The sequence below is a fragment of the Echinops telfairi genome, unplaced genomic scaffold (genome assembly GCF_000313985.2).
Source record: "Echinops telfairi isolate 266 unplaced genomic scaffold, ASM31398v2 ScPeMD7_7;HRSCAF=31, whole genome shotgun sequence".
Lineage (NCBI taxonomy): Eukaryota > Metazoa > Chordata > Mammalia > Afrosoricida > Tenrecidae > Echinops > Echinops telfairi.
The window spans coordinates 18456761-18474188 of NW_022103904.1; the positions used below are offsets into that span (position 1 = coordinate 18456761).

A 17428-nucleotide genomic window follows, 5' to 3' on the forward strand; every position below is an offset into this window, starting at 1 on the left:
TCCTTCCTTCCTTTCCTCCTCCTCCTCCTTCCCTTCCTCCTCCCCCGCTCCCCGCTAGTCCTGTTGCTTTCTCCTCAAGCTTGCTTCGCATGCCTATCTTCTGTAGGTAGACAAAGGAACAATAATGGAGACAAAACAAAAACAAAACAAAATTGAATAAAAAGGTAAAAGAAATAATAATAATAATAACTAGCCAAAACAAAAAATAAAACAAAAAAGCATACATAATTCCAGGTCTGTCTGCTGACCTTTGTGACTATCTCCCACTTGGTCCTGGGGGATTTCGGGAACTTCCCCTCCTAACCTGAAGTCTATTTTGGGGGCTCCTCGGAGGCTTGGTGGCTTGGCTTTGCTCCTGTTGATGATCTGTTATGTTCCCTTACAGGTATGATTTCTTGAGGCTCATCACAGTTGCCAAAGCAGGTCTCTGAATCTGTTTGTGTCTCTGCCCCCAACCCACTACACCCTATAGTTTCTGGACTCTGCTTTTTGAATGTTGGCACCGTGCTCACAGCTCCCTGTGGTCTCCAGGTGGCCTCAGCAGCAGTAGCAGCCACTGTCTGTTTTCTTAAGTTCTAGCAGAAAAGAAGCCAATTTGCTTTCTTAAGAAGTCAAACCAGGGCCATAGCATTCGGTCTCATTTCTGTGAGATGCTCATGGTTCCTACCTTTTTCCTTCAGTGAATAGGAGGATAAGGCAGGGAGACTGGGCTCCTGATTGTTCATCTGGGGAAACCCAGGGAGTGTGATTGACTTACTAGAGGCACATGGCCTAGTATTGGGAAGAAGTTGGTTGGTTCCCCTCATCAAAATCAGGGTTCTACTGACATAAATGTTGGAGAATACTGAATGGCAAAACAACTACTATTACACATTTCTGTATATGATCAGCAATTGTGCCAGGTGCTTGTTGGTGCTTGTGAGCCTAGTGTCAGGGGAAGTGGACTGTAGCAGTCCCTACCACCAAGGATATTAAACCTACTTAGTAAGATACCCATGCAAGCTTGACATAGATACCTTCTTACTGCCCTCGAGTCGATGCTGACTCGTAGAAACCCCGTAGCACAGGCAAGGACTGCCCCTGTGGGTTCCTCAGACTCTAACTCTTTATAGGAGTAGAAAGCCTCATCTTTGTCCTGCAGAGCAACTGGTGATTTTGAACTACTGACCTTGACTCCAGCAGCCCAACTGATATCTACTGCTCTACCAAGGCTCCATCAAATAGGTACATGGGCAATTATTTTCAGTTATCAATTGTTAATTGAGCACTACAAACAAATAAACAAAAAGGCTGCTAAGTCTTCAATTCAATGCAGGCCTGCTCTGTAGAACCCAAACTAGGACGCGCACAACAAAAGAATATAAATCTTCAGTCCGTTTAAGGTGAAAATATCTGAGTCATGGATAGTCTCGTAGGACAGGCTCTTCTTTCTTTCTTTCCTTCCTTCCTCCCTCCCTCCCTCCCTCCCTCCCTCCTTTCTTTCTTTCTTTCTTTCAGAAGGCAATACCACCAATGAATTATGATTGTGCCAAACTCAAACCCCAATGGCCTAGGGAGGGGAGGCATTGGTTTGGGCACATGAACCAGTAATCGGCCTGAGGAATTACGTGAGATGGACAGTCTTTTGAAAGGTAGAGTAAGGATTTTAGAGTGTCATGGTGTTTTTTTTCTATTAATTGATGCACTGTTATAAATGCCATGTATGTGCTTTGTAAACCACAATGTAAGGCAATTGGTGAAATGTAGAAGACCCTTCCAATTCTCATACCTATTCCTTAGACACAACTACTTAGACATAACTATTTTTAACAAGTTTCTTATAAAAACCTGTCAACCTTTATATGAGTATAGACACATAGCTGCATACTGTGGGTTTTGTATACAAGACCAATTTGCTGCTTCATTCCTTTCACATGATTTGGACATCCTTTCTTATCCTGAAATCTGCCACTCACCCTGCCTTTCATTTGGTTGTTGAATGTTTGACATACTTTATTGAATTTTTAGAATTTTACTGTTGCCAATTTTCTTCTAAATGGTGACACCAGCTGTGTCAGGCCGTGTTATTCAGAAAGGCAAAGCCAGTGATGCTTATATATATATGTATGTATGTATATATGTATGTATGTATGTCTGTAGAAAGAAATGTATATCAAGAAATGGCTCACACCATTGTATAAGTGGTAAGTCCAGTTCAAGATCATGGGTCAGGTGGTAAGCTGGCAGCTTCTCCTGACTCATGAAGCTGTAGGTAATGATGAAGCAGGAAGACCACAGGCTGGTAGAAGCAACGTAAAATTAATTTAAGGTCAGCAAGCCACTGATGACTGCTGGGATTGGCAGGCAACATGACAGGAGGTTGATAATCCAGATGTAAGATCCAGACCCAGCAGAAGTGACATGCTTTCCCACAAAGTCTGCTTATAGAAAAGCAGGCTGCACCCAAAAGGAGTCTGGTCCAATTGCATCAAAGCTGTTACCTGATTGAGGAAGCTGCATTCTAAAACAACTGCTACCTTCTCACAGAGATGATCACATTATATCAGATCCCATCATGGAGTTGGCTCACTATGTTGGATCACTTAAGGGGTAAATTACTGCCTAACTACTCCCTGATTATCATACCAAATTTGTACTTTCTTCAGAGTAGGTGAAAGTGACTGCTCTTCCAAATCCTTGACAATAGAGCATATTAGCAAGACGTGTCATCTTTGCAAATCTGTAAGGGGAAAATGACATCTTGATATCCTACTGCCTTGGAATTTAAAGGAGGGAGATGACTTGGAAAGCAGTGAAGGGTGAGATTAAAGCTATGGTGGGGCTGATTCAAGATTGATACACAAATCTCTACAGAGTTAAATGTGCCAGTCTTCCAGCATAGGGGAGAGTAAGCGAGGAAGGAGAGGATAAGCATAACGTGACTTCACTCAGAGCTTTCTTTTATTCTGGACCCAAAGCTAACGTATTGCCTTTCTTGGCCAGCACCGCAAGAACGGCGAAAGTGTGATGTACAGTAATTAGCAAGTGAATGTGAGAACTGAGTGTCCTGGTCCCCGCTCGGTGGGAATGAATAGGCACGGTAAAGAGTGGACCAGGGTGAATGGCCACCTTTCTCCGGAGCTTCCAGTGTGTGCCAGTTCTCACTCAGGGCAGAAATTGGACTCATGAAGGAATTCCTTTCCTTTCTTACTAAGACTCAGAGACATGATCCTTTTTTTGCCTCAAATTCACAGTGACCCCCTGGTGGGCCAAAGCCAGTAATTTGGACAGACAGAGAGGAAAGCGGTGCCTTGGATCCTGTCCTTGTGCGGGCTGACTGCCATGCAGACTCCAAGCCTGCCCTTGTCATCTCCAGATTGTCAACACTGTCTCATCGGCATGAGGATGTGGCTGCCCCAGTTGTTTCACCCAGAACTTTCCTCTTTGTGGGTTGTCAAGGATCCTTGTTGCTCATTCTAGCAAAGCAGGCCTCCTGTTTAGAAACTGCTTAGGACACCCTCAATGATTCAACATTAGCATTCCCTGCACAGCACCAACTTAACAGGGAAATGTGCCACCTCTCTCCAACTTGAGTTGAAGTATGAATTTAATTAGGAATTTAATTATCTTCCAAATAATTTTTAAAAAGAGAGTCCCTATCTTCATAAGCTTTTATATACATTTTCTGATTCCACTTGTTTCAAATGGATATTGTTTTGTTAAATACATATTGCATTTAAATGGATATTGTTACAAACGGATGGTGTATTGTTTGTGGAGTGTGACCCCATGCTGAGGGGAAAGTGTACACTCTGTGGATAGCAGGGGCGGGGCAGAGTCTGCACGTGAGAACGAGCCTACAAAACAACAAAATAAAAAAACCACGACACAACAGCCATGATAATGTCTTGCTTGTTAAATTGTATCCTGAATTTCAGAACCATTAGATCCTAGGAGTCATCTAATTGGGTCCAAGTTAAAGCGCTTCTGTAGAACAAGAACATGTGAGGGTACCAGAGGTCGCGGAGGAGCCCAGATTACACTTTGCGAATCAATACTTTCTCCCCTTCGCAGCCCGTTATATCCCTGGAAATATACCGGAATAAAAGACAGACAATTTGCTAAGGTGCCACTTTGCAGAGGTTTCTCAAATGGTGCAAAATGGAGTTGCCTATTGAACTTCAAAAGAGTCCAGGACAGGACCAAGAGGGGCAGAGAGAGAAAGAAAATCCAACAGTACATCAATCTTTTTGCTCAGTTCTAAAAGATAATTTTGACGACCTCTGTCTGCTGACTTTTCAGGCAATTAAGTAATAAAACATAGGTGTCTTCATCCACTTGGGAAAGCATCTACTTGATTTCAGCTACATGTGTTTTTCAAAAGGAAAAACTTAGAAGAGCTTAAGGTTTATATAATTATTACCCATAATGGATACATGATATCTTTGTAAAAAATTTTTAAATATAATTAGGAATAAGGAACATAGTGACTTTTATGTCCCATGACCTGATTCTTGTGGAACAAGTAATGACTCCTGCATCTACACATAGGAGTCATATGCCAGTGTTGTATCTTTAGTTTAGGCCCCTCATTAATTCCTAGGATGACTGGCAGGTACTTCCACAATTAGGCTTCAAGGCATTGTGCCAGGCACCAATGCTTGGGGGAAAGATGAGGCTGTCTACTCCCATAAAGAGTTAATAGTCCCAGGAACCTGAAGGGACAGTTCCAGCGGGTCATAGAGAGTCACCATGAGTCTGTGAGTTGTTTTGTTTGTTTGTTTTTCAGAAAGCTCTGGGGGATGGGTGGGCTAGTGGCCCGACAGTGAGCTTCCTGGGTTTCTTTTCTTCCTGGGAACTCTCGTGTCATGTAAATCGTACACAGCAGTGAGTGCGTGTTTTCCAGCTTCCCACAGAAGTTTCAGCAGCAGCTTGAATGAAAGCTTAAAAATAGACCTCTTGGAACAGAGCCAGCGACTCTCTCTCAGCCTCGTTCTGGGTAAGGGAGATGGAGGAAGTGGCTGCAGAGAAGAGTCCTCCCAGAGAAATGCTTGAGGCCCCAGGAGGCATGGGAGTTGGCCACCTTCATTCCAACCCTCCTTAGGGGCCATTCCTCAAGCAGTCACCCTGTATCTTACTCTTCCTGCAGAATTCTGGGAACACCAGCCAGCTTAGGAGGGAAAAAAATAACAGTGAAATGAGGTTGGATTTCCAAGCACAGCAAGTATTATGCCTTCCTCGTTTGAATTTTAGAAGGAAAGGGAACATGGGAAACCACTGCTCTTCCCACTGAGAATGGGCCATGAACGTAACGCCGCAAAGCAATGTCTGCCCAGGGCCTGAGATCTCATCCCAAATCAGGACTCTCTGAGTGTGCAAATGCTCCTGAAGCCCCTGCCCTTGTGACTACCCTTTAAAAGTAAGGGATATGCATTGATTATATTCAGCCTCAGCAATAATCCTTCCTGTACTTTTCCAAATTGTGCCACTATTAATATAAATGTACTACCCCCAAATCGTCACATTTAACCATTCTCATTGCCTTTGTCAATTTACACATATTGAAATGGTGCATCCTTTGCTGTCTATTTTTACACACACACACACACAAATTAGTAAAAATAAAAGGAAGCAAGACAGTTCTGAAAACGTACTGGTGTGCATTGCTTCAGCAAGGAGCCTTTGCCTTTCCAGAAACTCGGCTACACCAGGAAGACCCTTGATGTGAGGGGCTTCAAAACACCATTGGGTTTACTGTGGGACCATGACGCCTGCCTCTACATTCAGTTCGAGATAGGCTGCAAGAGGCTCACACTGTGGAAAGCCTGGGAGCCCCATGCCCACACAGCACGGATTATCTTTTATCTTCTTGATCTTTGTCATCCACATTCCTGAGCCATTTCCTGAGCTGCCTTGGGTGCACAGAGCCGAGCGTTTTTCATTTCTGAAATTCCATTCAGACTTGCATTAGCTGTGACTATCAAATGTCCAAGTCATACAAACAAATAAAAATCTGTTTGCTCTTCGGGTGAGCTAAATTCTAGAAAACAAAGGCAAGAGGCATGTAAGCTGTGGGTCTGGCTCATTTAACTTCGATCTGATGATCTGCTCTTCTCCTTAAGATTTTAAATGCACCTCCCCCTCCCTACAGTGTGACTTTTCTTATGCATGCTACATTCCCAGCAGAAACAGTGGGCTCGACTCCTCCCACAGTGGACAGCAGTACATACTGAAGGACCCAATCTTTTAGCCACACTCTCCTCACAGCACATGTACCATCATCGTGGAGGTAGAGTTAGACAGGCCCTTCCTTGTGTAGTGCTGGGAGGGTGGTCATATTTAGTAAAAAGAAGCCATCGTTAAACGCCTCAGGACTGTCGAATCACAGTCGCTAGAATTGTCAGCATTTGTGCTGACCTGAAAATGACCATGAGTCCACTTCTCTGTCAATAAGGCATAGCCTTCTTTGCTACTGAGGTAGAACTGCCATCGAGTTGATAGAGACTCCGCGTGACCCAGCAGGGCAGGGGACGACTGCCCTACGAGTTTCCGAGACTAGCTGTTTATGGGAGTAGAAAATTAACTAGCAAGAGGGTTAAGTTGTTGCGGCATCCTGTGTGGTGGGCACTTTAGACTGACTTGCATCTCTGAGTATACCGAGGCGAATGCTCTGCTGAAGAAATTGCACAGGAAGTACACGGAGCTGATGTCCCCGGACTAAACGCAAAACCTTGGTGCTGTGGCAGCTCCCTGCTTCAGCTAAAAGACTAAGCCCTGGAGCTGGGACAGGAGGGAATAAAACAAGCCCTGTGCCCCTAGAATTGGTGTTAGTTGAATGATAAACAAACCCAGTCTTACAGGAATTGCTTTGCTTGCTGTTTTCAAGGACAAGCAATGTGATGAGAGGAATAACGTGGCATTTTATTTTCCTTCAGCCTCTGCATGTACTAAAAACCCTAAGGAGCCTTGTGAGTGTGGCCAGGGTCTCTGCGTCTCAGGGGGAAATTCTCTATAGACTATTAGGACACCCTGACTACACAGCAGCAATGATTGCACCTTCTATTTTATAGAGACCACGAGGAGCAACATTAGGAGTAGAAATAGTTGAATTCTGCCGAGTAAGTGTTACCTGTCGTGCATCCCACTATGCTTGTCTCTGTGAACACATTCAGCTCTCAAAGCAACTCTGCCGGGTGAGGTGCAGGTGCATTTCCCCCTTTATTTCAGATTCTGTGCCGTACCTCTACCTGGGACTGTCAATGCTGACCTTCATGCCCCCAGACTCTAGTTTAGCCCTCAAAGCAGGATTTTCCAAACACACTCTGAACTTTCTCCTTCCACCTCCGAGCCTTGGTCTCGTCATTCTGAGCATCTCCTCAGTGCTTTCTCTAGGCAGGGGACCCAGCTGTGAACAGAGGAGGGAGCCCCTGCCCAGTGAGACTCGGTGTTCCCTACACAGCCACTTGGTCTCTCTGAATTCCATGTGTCTGCCATGGGCTGCCGCCAAGTGTCCCTTTCTTCAGGAATCATGCACTCTTTCGAGTGGAATGCTGGCTGCAACTCAGTCTTACATCTCACACGCTCCTGACTAGAAGGATAGTTTCCCTAATCTTCATCTTGTGACAAGATCCTAGCCCTAGCCCCTGCAACGAGGAAGCCCAAAGGCCCCCTCTTGCTTTGGTTTCTTCTTTTCAGCTCTCCCACATCCTCTAGTTCCGTATTATTGAGTTGGCGCATGGTAATATCCTGTGTGTAGGGGGATGGGGTATAAAAAGCGAATTCAACACTTTCTTCATGCACCGGGCAGTGACATTTATTACATTACCCATGATGTGCAACCATCTGTTGTCAAAATTTCGATCACCAGTGACCAAAACTCAATGCGCCTCAAGCAGTGACTTTCCCCCTCCTGCCCATAATAGCTGCTTCTAAATGTTGGTCTGAATGCACTTGCCTAGTCTATATATTTCATGTAAGTAGGGCCTTATCTCACTCAGTATATTGAGCTGAGGACGGAAAGGTCAGCAGTTCAAACCCACCAGCCACTCCACAGGAAAAAGATGAAGCTATTTGATCCCATAAAGATTTCCATTCTTTGGAACCCTATACGAGTTGGAATCAACTCAAAGGCAATGGAGTTTGACTTGGTTTTGTGTCTCTATTATTATTATTATTTAATCTTCATTGTAACATGCACGAGTACTTCATTTCCCTGTCCTTTACATTATTTTTCAGAAGGCCAAATTTGAGTCGGGCTCCCGGACACTTAACTGGAGTGAAAAGAACAGACTTTAATGAAATTTAATGCTTCCATTTGGTGGTTTTAAATCTTATGTTTTTGTTCCCATTTATTTGCCTTGTATCCTGGCATGCCTATAGCTTTATAAAACAGTGGGTATCTCCTCTCTGCACCAATCGGCACACTGGCTGCAGCCCTGGGCTCGAGCCTGGGAACAATTGTGTGGATGGCGCAGGAAAGGGTGTGTGTCCTTTTGTCAGTGGTAGGGCCCCTGTGGGTCAGAACCGACTCGATGGCTCTTAAAAACAACAATAACGATGATATCCCCAAATTATAGGAGGCAGATAAATCAATTAAAAGGGCAGGGGTAGTTCAATGGTAGAAATCTCCCCCAAGCTTAGTTCCTGGCCAGTGCACCTCCTGCACAGCCTCCGCTCATCTGTCAGTGGATGCTCGCATTTTTTTCATGATGTTCAACAGCCTTCAGCAGAGCTTCCTGGTTAAGATGGCAAAGGTGGTGATCATTTCCAACAGTGGTATACAGAACTAATTAGCACTACCCTGAGAACTGCTCCTGTCGGGCCTAGAAAGTATTTAAAGCAAGGCTTAAAAGTAGTAAATTGTTTCCAAGTAACTTCATTGCAACCTAGTACAAAAATTAAGAATCTGCATAAGAATATAAAAATACCCAGAATCCGACTAAGTAAATAGAAAATATCTGGCATTTGATTAAAAATAAGATATTTAAAGAAGCAGGAAACTACTTAACATAATAATTAGGAGATAAACCAAATAAATTGAAACTGTTCAGAAAATGACAGATAGTTGAATTACCAGATATTTAAGTTACATTAAAACCACTATCATAGCTATATGCCATGTGTTTAAACAGTTAAATAGAGGCATAGAGCATAGTTTCAAAAGATCAAAATGAAATTCTTAGAACAGAAAACTATGACATTGAAGATGAAAATTATCATTTATTATTTGAGAAAAAATAATAGCTGAACTTTTCCAAATCTAATGAGAGCTGTAGGCCCAAGGTTCCAAGAAGCTCAGCAAACTTTTTTTCCCCAAACTCAGTAATCGTGAAGGTAGCCAGACCAAAGCACCTTGTAAGTAAACACTCGTAGCAAGCAGTAAAGAGAAACTGAAAAACAATCAGAAGGTGAAAGAAAAGATGTGTTGGACACAGAGGAAAAATTGTGTGGATAACTAGTTTCTTGTCACAAACAATGTAAGCTCCTTGATTGGTGAGTTGCATCTTTAAAGGATTGGCAGGAAAATACCTTTTAAGAATGAAAATAGAGTACATGTTTAAATATCCAGTAGCTGTTCTTGTTGTGATGCTAGTCTGCTCATGAATTCTTTCTAATTCATCATTTAAATAAATACTTCAAGCTGAAGGAAATTGATACCAGATCGGAATACAGAGCAACACAAAGGAATGAACCACACTGAACATAGTAACTACTGTTGAAATGTGTACTATTTTTCCCTCTTCCTCCTATGGGAAGGGAATTGATATTAACCTAATGTACCTAATTACCTAATACCCAACCCCTGGTGTTTTCAGTCACCTCATATGCAAGTGAGAACTGGACATTGTAAAAGGAAGACCGAAATATGAGGAGCTGACACCAAGGGCTCAAGCAGAAAGCAAATGTTTTGAGAATGATGAGGGCAACAAATGTATAAGTGTGCTTGACACAATGGATGGATGGATGGATGTATTGCGATAAGAGTTGTACGAGCCCCCAATAAAATGATTTAAAAAGAATAAAAAGACCCAATACATTTGAATTGTGGTGCTGTGAAGAATATTTAAAGTACCACGGACTGCCAAAACAGCAACAGCAGCAACCTCACTGCCCTCTGACTCATAGTGACCTTATAAGACAGGCTGGTAGTTTCAAACTGCTGACCTTGAGGTTTCCAGCCCAATGTGTAGCCACTACACCACCAGCGCTCTGGACTGGACTGCCAAAAGTTCCAACAACTTGGAAGAAGTGCAGCTAGAACACTTCTTGGAAGCAAGGATTGCTGGTTATTGAACTTCGGATACCTTTTCCCATGGATATCTCATGATCACACAGGCTGGTGTGCTTCTTCCACATGGACTTTATTACTTCCTTGCTGGATGGCCATTAGATTTCAAGCCGTTAAGCCCCCAGACGCTGTATCTTTGAATAGTTGGGCACCATCAGCTTCCTTCACTACATTGGCTTAAGCACTCATTTGGTCTTCAGCAATCATGTCGGAAAGATGAGTTTCCTACACTGCCACCTTATTAAACAAACTGTTCTTATGATGAGGTAGGATATAAGTAGAGGCCCAAACTCTGTTTGTTTTCCTATTATACTTACCCATATATACATACCTAGATAAATACACCTTTCTTTATAGATTTATATCTTTACATATATGCCTATCTATATTTATACCCATATATAATTTTTATTCCCTAGTTCAGCTGTTCTCAACCTGTGAGTCACGACCCCTTTGGGGTCGAACGACCCTTTCACAGGGGTCGCCTGATTCGTAACAGTAGCAAAATTACAATTATGAAGTAGCAGCGACAATAGTGTTATGGTTGGGGGGTCACTACCACGTGAGGAACTGTGTGAAAGGGTCACAGCATGAGGAAGGTGGAGAACCACTGCCCTGGTTATTTCCTCTGTTTCTTTTTCCTTTCCTCCTGCCCTACTATCATGCTTACCCCTCATTCACCTCTCGGTAATTCCTCTCGACACATTACAATTGATCGAACACCCCCAGGGTCACCACACCCTCCTGACTGTCAATTTTGGATCCCTTGCTAGTCACCTGACCCTGATGTAATTGGCTCACCGCTCCCCTCTGCCCATCTCCTATTCTCCCAGTCTCCCCACCCCCACCGGTCCCATTGCCGTCTCCTTGGGATTGCTTACCCTGTCAATCTTATGTAGATAGACATGAACAAAATAATAAATAATTTTTTAAAGAAAGAAAAAACATGTAAATAGTTCCAGGTCTAACTGCGGACCTTTGTGACTATCCCCCGACCAGTCCAGATGAGGTGCCAAGAGCTGCGCCCCGCTCCCGGATCAGAGGTCTGCTTTCAGGGCTTGTGAATTTATTCCCATGGTTGTTCGCTTGTCCTCCCCTCTTGGTTTGCCGCCCTGTTGGTAGGCCGGACCGGCTGCCCTCCGCACAGTACATCGTCAGTGCTGTCCTCTCTGTGTCCGACTGTGATCTAGGGAGGAGCGTCATGTCCAGATCTGGGCCTGTCCCTGCAGTCCGCCCGGGAGCTAGCTGCTTTAGGCTGGGCAGAACATCATGCTGCAGGCTTGGTGCGCCACGGTCAGGGTACTTGCTCGCTCTCTCTTAACCTCTTCGTTTGTTCCCAGTTATCCCTTTATAGAGAAAAACTATTTGTTTTTTTGTTTTATTTGTTTTATTTTTCCCCCTAGAGGAACAGTTCACAATATGCCTGTTCTCTACTGAAATGTATTAGATAATTTAGGAATGTTATTGTTTTAGTAACTTAAAACTTCAGACATTTTTGTTATGTGCTGAATGCTACCTAAGAAATTAGAAAAGCTTACTTTGGACATTAATTCTGACGGTGATGTTTTACTCCCCATATTGGTGATAGTTTTCACTCTTTCTAGGTAGAGTTGTTGGGCATTGGCTCCACGGGGACAAAGCAACAATTCTTTTCATAATCTTGTTTGAAGAAGAAGCCATGTTTTAAGGATATTAAAATTTTCATCTTCGTTTAAGTAGTCAGAAAAGTTAAAAGATCGGTGGTTTGCTTGTGCTGTAGTGGATTTTATTTCCTGGCTGTTCAGAACAAGCCACAGCTGCGTGGTGTTGGTGCTGGATTGGATACAAGCCTCTAGCTATTTCATTCCTCCTATGTTGTGTATGGATGCCATTGATAACGCCTTTGAAAGTATTCTTGGTAAATCAAACTGCTAATTTTATAGTGAGTATAATTCTGGTGTTGAACTCTGTTACAGACTTATTGATCTCCCCATGTTTTAAAGCAGAAAGCAAAAATGACTTGCCTTTCTTATAACCGTATTTTATTGTCCATGGTACATTTTTTTCAGTTCTTAAAGCCTGATTCATTTAAAAAAAGAAAGAAAGAAAGCAAAATATGAAGTTTAAGAATAATTCAAAAATGTTGGGCCACAGCAGAGCAGGCCTTTTATATGTGGGTTTCATGACGCTCTACTCTATTGCAGTATGTGCAGGTGCTACCATTCCATGTGCTGCACATTTCCAGGTGCTGTTGGGCTGGCAGGACCTCCTCTTCATCTCTGGCTTGTGATACCAGGGAGGCATGTGGCAACCATAGAGCACAGTGTACAATCCATGGTTATCACCCACCAACTCCCACAGACAATCGTGGATCCAGGTGACCGGCTAAAGGAACACTCTGCTAGCCTGGCACCAAGGACCCGTGCTTTGCAGAAGGTGCTTCATTTTGGCGGAGAGCCTCCCTACTGTTCGCATCACCTGCAGCTTCGCAGAGCACAGGCCTTGCTAAGGGAGAGGCGGACTAGAGCAGAGGTTCATAAATAAGAGCCATGTGGCTTTAACGTGATGACACCGGCCAGGAGAAGACCGGCTCAGTAAACCTGATGCATATTGAGTGTTTCTCTGCCTTATAGTCACCGAAGTCCCAACCAGTGTCACAGTGATGGCATGGATCAGCTCACCAGCACTTTTGAACACCGTGTGTCAGGGGTAAAATGTGGAGCCTGTGTTTGGGGAACGTTGACGAAGCCATGGCTGTGTTCTCCTTTCCCTGGAGTAGACGTGGAAGACCTAACACCATTCTTTAGAGCAGATGCCACTGAACCCATTCTAACTCGGGATAGCCCTGGGTATGTCCCAGGAGGATTGCACACCACAGGGTTTTCACGGGCTGATTTCTCTGACGTGAATAGCCAGGCCTTCCTGCGGAGGTGCTTCTGTATTAAAACATTGTCTACGCTAAAATTGAACCCTTAAAATCCTTTAACCACGGTCTCTTTGGCCTTTCTTTTTTCTACTTGCAGATGCACGTGGCTCTCCTGAGGTTCTGAATCACTCTGTGGGGGTGTCGGAGGGCCCCCCCGCACCCAAATCCACAGTGCTTTGGGCCGACATGCCAACCACACCTTCCTTGCAGCAAAATTTTGCAACTTCCTGCACAATTTCAAACAACAACCCTATGCAGAGGAGAGAGAGGTAAACTTAACACATAACGCCTCTGAAAGGCCCAGGGTCTTGGCTGGGACAACAGGAATATGGGAAGCTTGCTGTCCTAATGAGCTTTGTGAATTGAAAGAAGTGACTCTCCTGAAAACATAATGCATACAAAGGGAAGCAGAGTGCTGTGGGGATAAGCCTGGCCGTAGAGTCTTTGTGTCAGTTGGAAAATGAGGAATGTCGGCTGAGCAGCTGAAGTGATTGGGACTTTGAATGTTAAAGACGGGATCCCTAAAAATTTTGCCTGACCATATAAGCTCTGCTGAGGTTGGAAAGGGAGCTTGTGGTGGGGTGAGGCAAGGCCTTTTTGCCAGGAGCACTGTGGATTGGTATCCTGGTTGTGGGGGAGGGCGGGGGAGTATGTTGGGCGTGGCCAGAGGATGCTGGCTCACAGGCACATACCATATGTGCTAGAATCTGAGCAAGCATAGGAACACAGAGGAAATAACATAGAAAGTATAGGGACAGCAGTTTCTGTGGGAATGGGAGGCAGAAGGGAAATGACTATGGACCGCAAGGAACTTCCTGTTTGTTTTACAAAAAGACTGCTTTTGAGCAATTCCTATGTGAGGCCACCCCCTTCCCCAGAGGAGGAATTCTTCTCGTTGTGTCTATGAGCATATTACCGCCCGAGGTTCTCATATATTATTCTTGAAGAGTCAGCTGTAAGGGTGTCCAGGAGTGTTTGCTAATGAAGATGGGTGTATGTGTACATTACTTGGTGTCTTTCTGTATTCCTTAATGTATGGTGATCTCTGGTGTCATTGATGATGTGCCATCACTAGCGATTTTTCCCAGCAAGCATCTGTTGAAACCTGACTGTGCCTCAGGCAATCATGTTCGGCACCAAGGAGAGAGGAAGAGATCAGGAAGATAAGGTGTCTGCCTAGATGGGCATTCTTCCTGAGAGGAAAGGCAGCCAAATAGTAAGAAAATGGCCTACCACGGTGACGATGCCATCGTTGAAATTTGCACCCAGAATTGGGGACAGTCTCGTCACAGATGCATATGGAGACTGGGGTGCTGGGTAAAGGGCTGCAAGGGGGTGAGAGGTGGAGACCTGTTTGGACTTTGTCTTCGAGAAAGAGGGGACTGTTGTCAGGAGAAGCAAAGCGGGAGTTCATGAGCAGATGGGGAGGCTGGACTGGGGTGGGTGGTCCCCAGGATTGGGGGAGCGAGGTGGAAAGGAAGGGTGGAAGAGCTGGCAGAGTGGAGTCAGCAAGGGCCTAGGATGTGAACTCCTCAAAGAGGTATTTTCACGTCAGTCTGTAGAGAGTCAGTGTACATCGTTTGTTATTTGGAGAAGTTCTTCATGTTAAAAAGAGGGTCCTTGTTCCCCAGGACTCCCCCTTCCCATCCTCCCCACCCTGGGCAACAGTCCCTTATTTTTGAGGTGTCTCATAGACCTTACTTTCTCCTTTGATTTGCTTCTCTTCCTTATAGTTCGTCCTCTACAGAACGCCAGTGGTTGGAGACGAGCCCCAAACCCATGCTTTCCATGTTGGGGAGCAGCCGGCCAGCAGGGGGTCTCCTTGGCACCTCAGAGTTCTCCGGCCTCATGAAGGACTCTCCAGTGCTGTCCCATTTCCAGCCTTCAGAGCTCCAGGGCTCTTTCAGCAGCCACGAGCTCCCCCTGCCCGAGCCATCAACAGAAACTTTGGCTGCCCAGGGCGGCCCAACCTTCCTGAACTTCAGTCGAGTTGCTGTGGGCAGCACCCTTCCACCTGGGGAGACCCCAGGGTCCCTGCTGGCCAATTCCCATGAAGCATCCCCGATCCCTAGTGCTCCGCTGCCCACAGCAGGTATCGTTGACAATGGCTTCCTGCCCCATCACTTCCTCACAGTGGCACCTGGACACAGTGGCCAGCACAGCCCAGTCCTGCACGGCCAAGGGATGACCCTGCCTGGGCAGCCACCCCTTCCTGAGAAGAAGCGTGCCTCGGAGGGAGATCACTCATTTGGTTCCGCCTCCCCATCCTCCAGTGGTTTCTCCAGCCCCCACAGTGGGAGTACCATCAGCATCCCCTTCCCAAATGTCCTTCCAGACTTCTCCAAAGCTTCAGAAGCAACAACCCCTTTACCAGGTAGGTGTGCCTCCTTATATGGAGAAGGAGCTGTTCCTGTGTGTACTTGCTCAGAGAAGGGCCTGGGGATTGATATACTAAACTGGAAGACAAGCTACCACAAGAGCACCATCTCTGCTTCTGGGTTGGTTGCCATGAAAGGAAAAATCTGAACTGTCAAGGGACTCAGGGAATGTTTGGATAAATTCCACCTTTGTCATCTTGCTAGCCTACAAGCTAAAGATTGGCTTATTGCTTCTTATTAATCCATCTTGATTCTGCATTTACCCAAGTTGGAGCCATTCTCACATTCGAGCCTTCAAACATTGCCAAGGGCTCTAGTTTTTCTTCCTATGAATAGCAAATATGGAGTGTTTCAAATATGTAAGAAAAGTAAGATATAAATACCGATTGAGCATCAACCTAGCTCTTTTTGCTTCGTAGCCAAGGGCACATTGAATTTTATTGCAGTTCTAATCAAAGTGTCATGTTGTATTTGTTTACGTTATTAAAATAATCTCTACTTACGTCAAGGCAGTCATTTCAGTCACAGCATAATTTCTTCTTTTACAGTACGCAGCCCTTATTCCAGCGATTGCCCTTTGAACTTGTAGGTTAGCCAGAGGTGAGAGGTTATCCTAAAGAACACCTTCCAAGTTACTCCTTTCAAATTGTGTTTTGCAGATAATCCAGGTGATAAGCATGTGACAGTGAAGTTTGTCCAAGACACATCCAAGTTCTGGTACAAGCCGGATATTTCACGGGAGCAAGGTAGGTCAGGAAATCTGGTTTCCCTGTATATGCATCATGCGGAGAACTTGTGAGTCAGGATCCTGAGAACCACCCCTTCAGTGGCGATTGAATTAGAGCAAGGTCTACACTTAACGACATGCCTTGTGGGAACCACCCCATGCTAACGAGAGCACTGAGGAGGAAACGAGGCGCAGCCCTAAGATTCCAGTCTGTGGTGTGTCATTTTTTGGCTGCTTGCACTTGCCAGTAGCCTTGCCAGCTCTGCCACTGTACAGTTTCTGATCCTGCACTGCTGTGGGTATCTGCCATGCTCCGCCACATAGGACAGGCTTCGAAAGGAAGAGGAGACCTCTCTCTCTGAACTGGCCTGCTGTGTGAAAGTCAGTGACCTCGTTGCATGTACTCATTTTCATTTAGTTCCAAGGTAGAAGATAGATGCATAATAGTAATAAGATGTAGAGGTATCACGTTCTGACTCAGCGGTTCTCAACCTGTGTGTTGCGACCCCTTTGGGAGTCGAATGACCCTTTCACAGGCATCGCCCAATTCATAACAGTAGCAAAATGACAGTTATGAAGTAGCAACGAAAATAATTTTCTGGTTGGGGGGTGACCACAACATGAGGAACTGTATTAAAGGGTCGCGGCATTAGGCAGGTTGAGAATCTCTGTGATAGTTACTTCCACATGGGTGAGCCTTGGAAACATTAGGTTAAGTGAAATGAGCCAGGCATTCAAGGACAGGTGTTACATGGTCCCACTCAGCCAAATAACTGTGCTAGGCAAATGCATCAAGGCAAAACAAGACGAGTGGCTACCTTGGGATGAGGGATGATAATAATACCTGATTGCAAAATTCGTCTAATGATGCAAGTGGAAACTAGACGGATGATCTGTGTGTTTGGCACAGCTGAAATATATATTAATTATCAATATTTTCTTGCATCTAGTTCTCATGGCACTTTCTACCCAAATTTTACTGAAAGGGAAGTTGATAATCTGTTCAGGCAGCCTCTTGAGGGACCAGTATTTATCTGTGCTGATCTTTGTCCCAGTAGTTTACATTCCCCATTCGAGGGTGTGATATAGCGCGGGATTGGCCTCCATGAGAGGCTTTGAGGGCAAGTGGAGCTCCCTGTTCCTGGGCTTAC

General features: G+C 44.8%; 1 protein-coding gene across 1 annotated transcript in view; it reads left to right on the top strand.

Annotated features, from left to right (window-relative positions):
* The window catches only part of TNS3 (tensin 3), a 282342-nt gene that overhangs the window by 249046 nt on the left and 15868 nt on the right, over nt 1-17428 (top strand). Inside the window, exons 20-22 of the mRNA XM_045286291.1 lie at nt 13270-13441; nt 14906-15546; nt 16210-16296. Coding sequence (XP_045142226.1) covers nt 13270-13441; nt 14906-15546; nt 16210-16296 — 900 coding nt within the window. The remainder of the gene's footprint in view (nt 1-13269; nt 13442-14905; nt 15547-16209; nt 16297-17428) is intronic.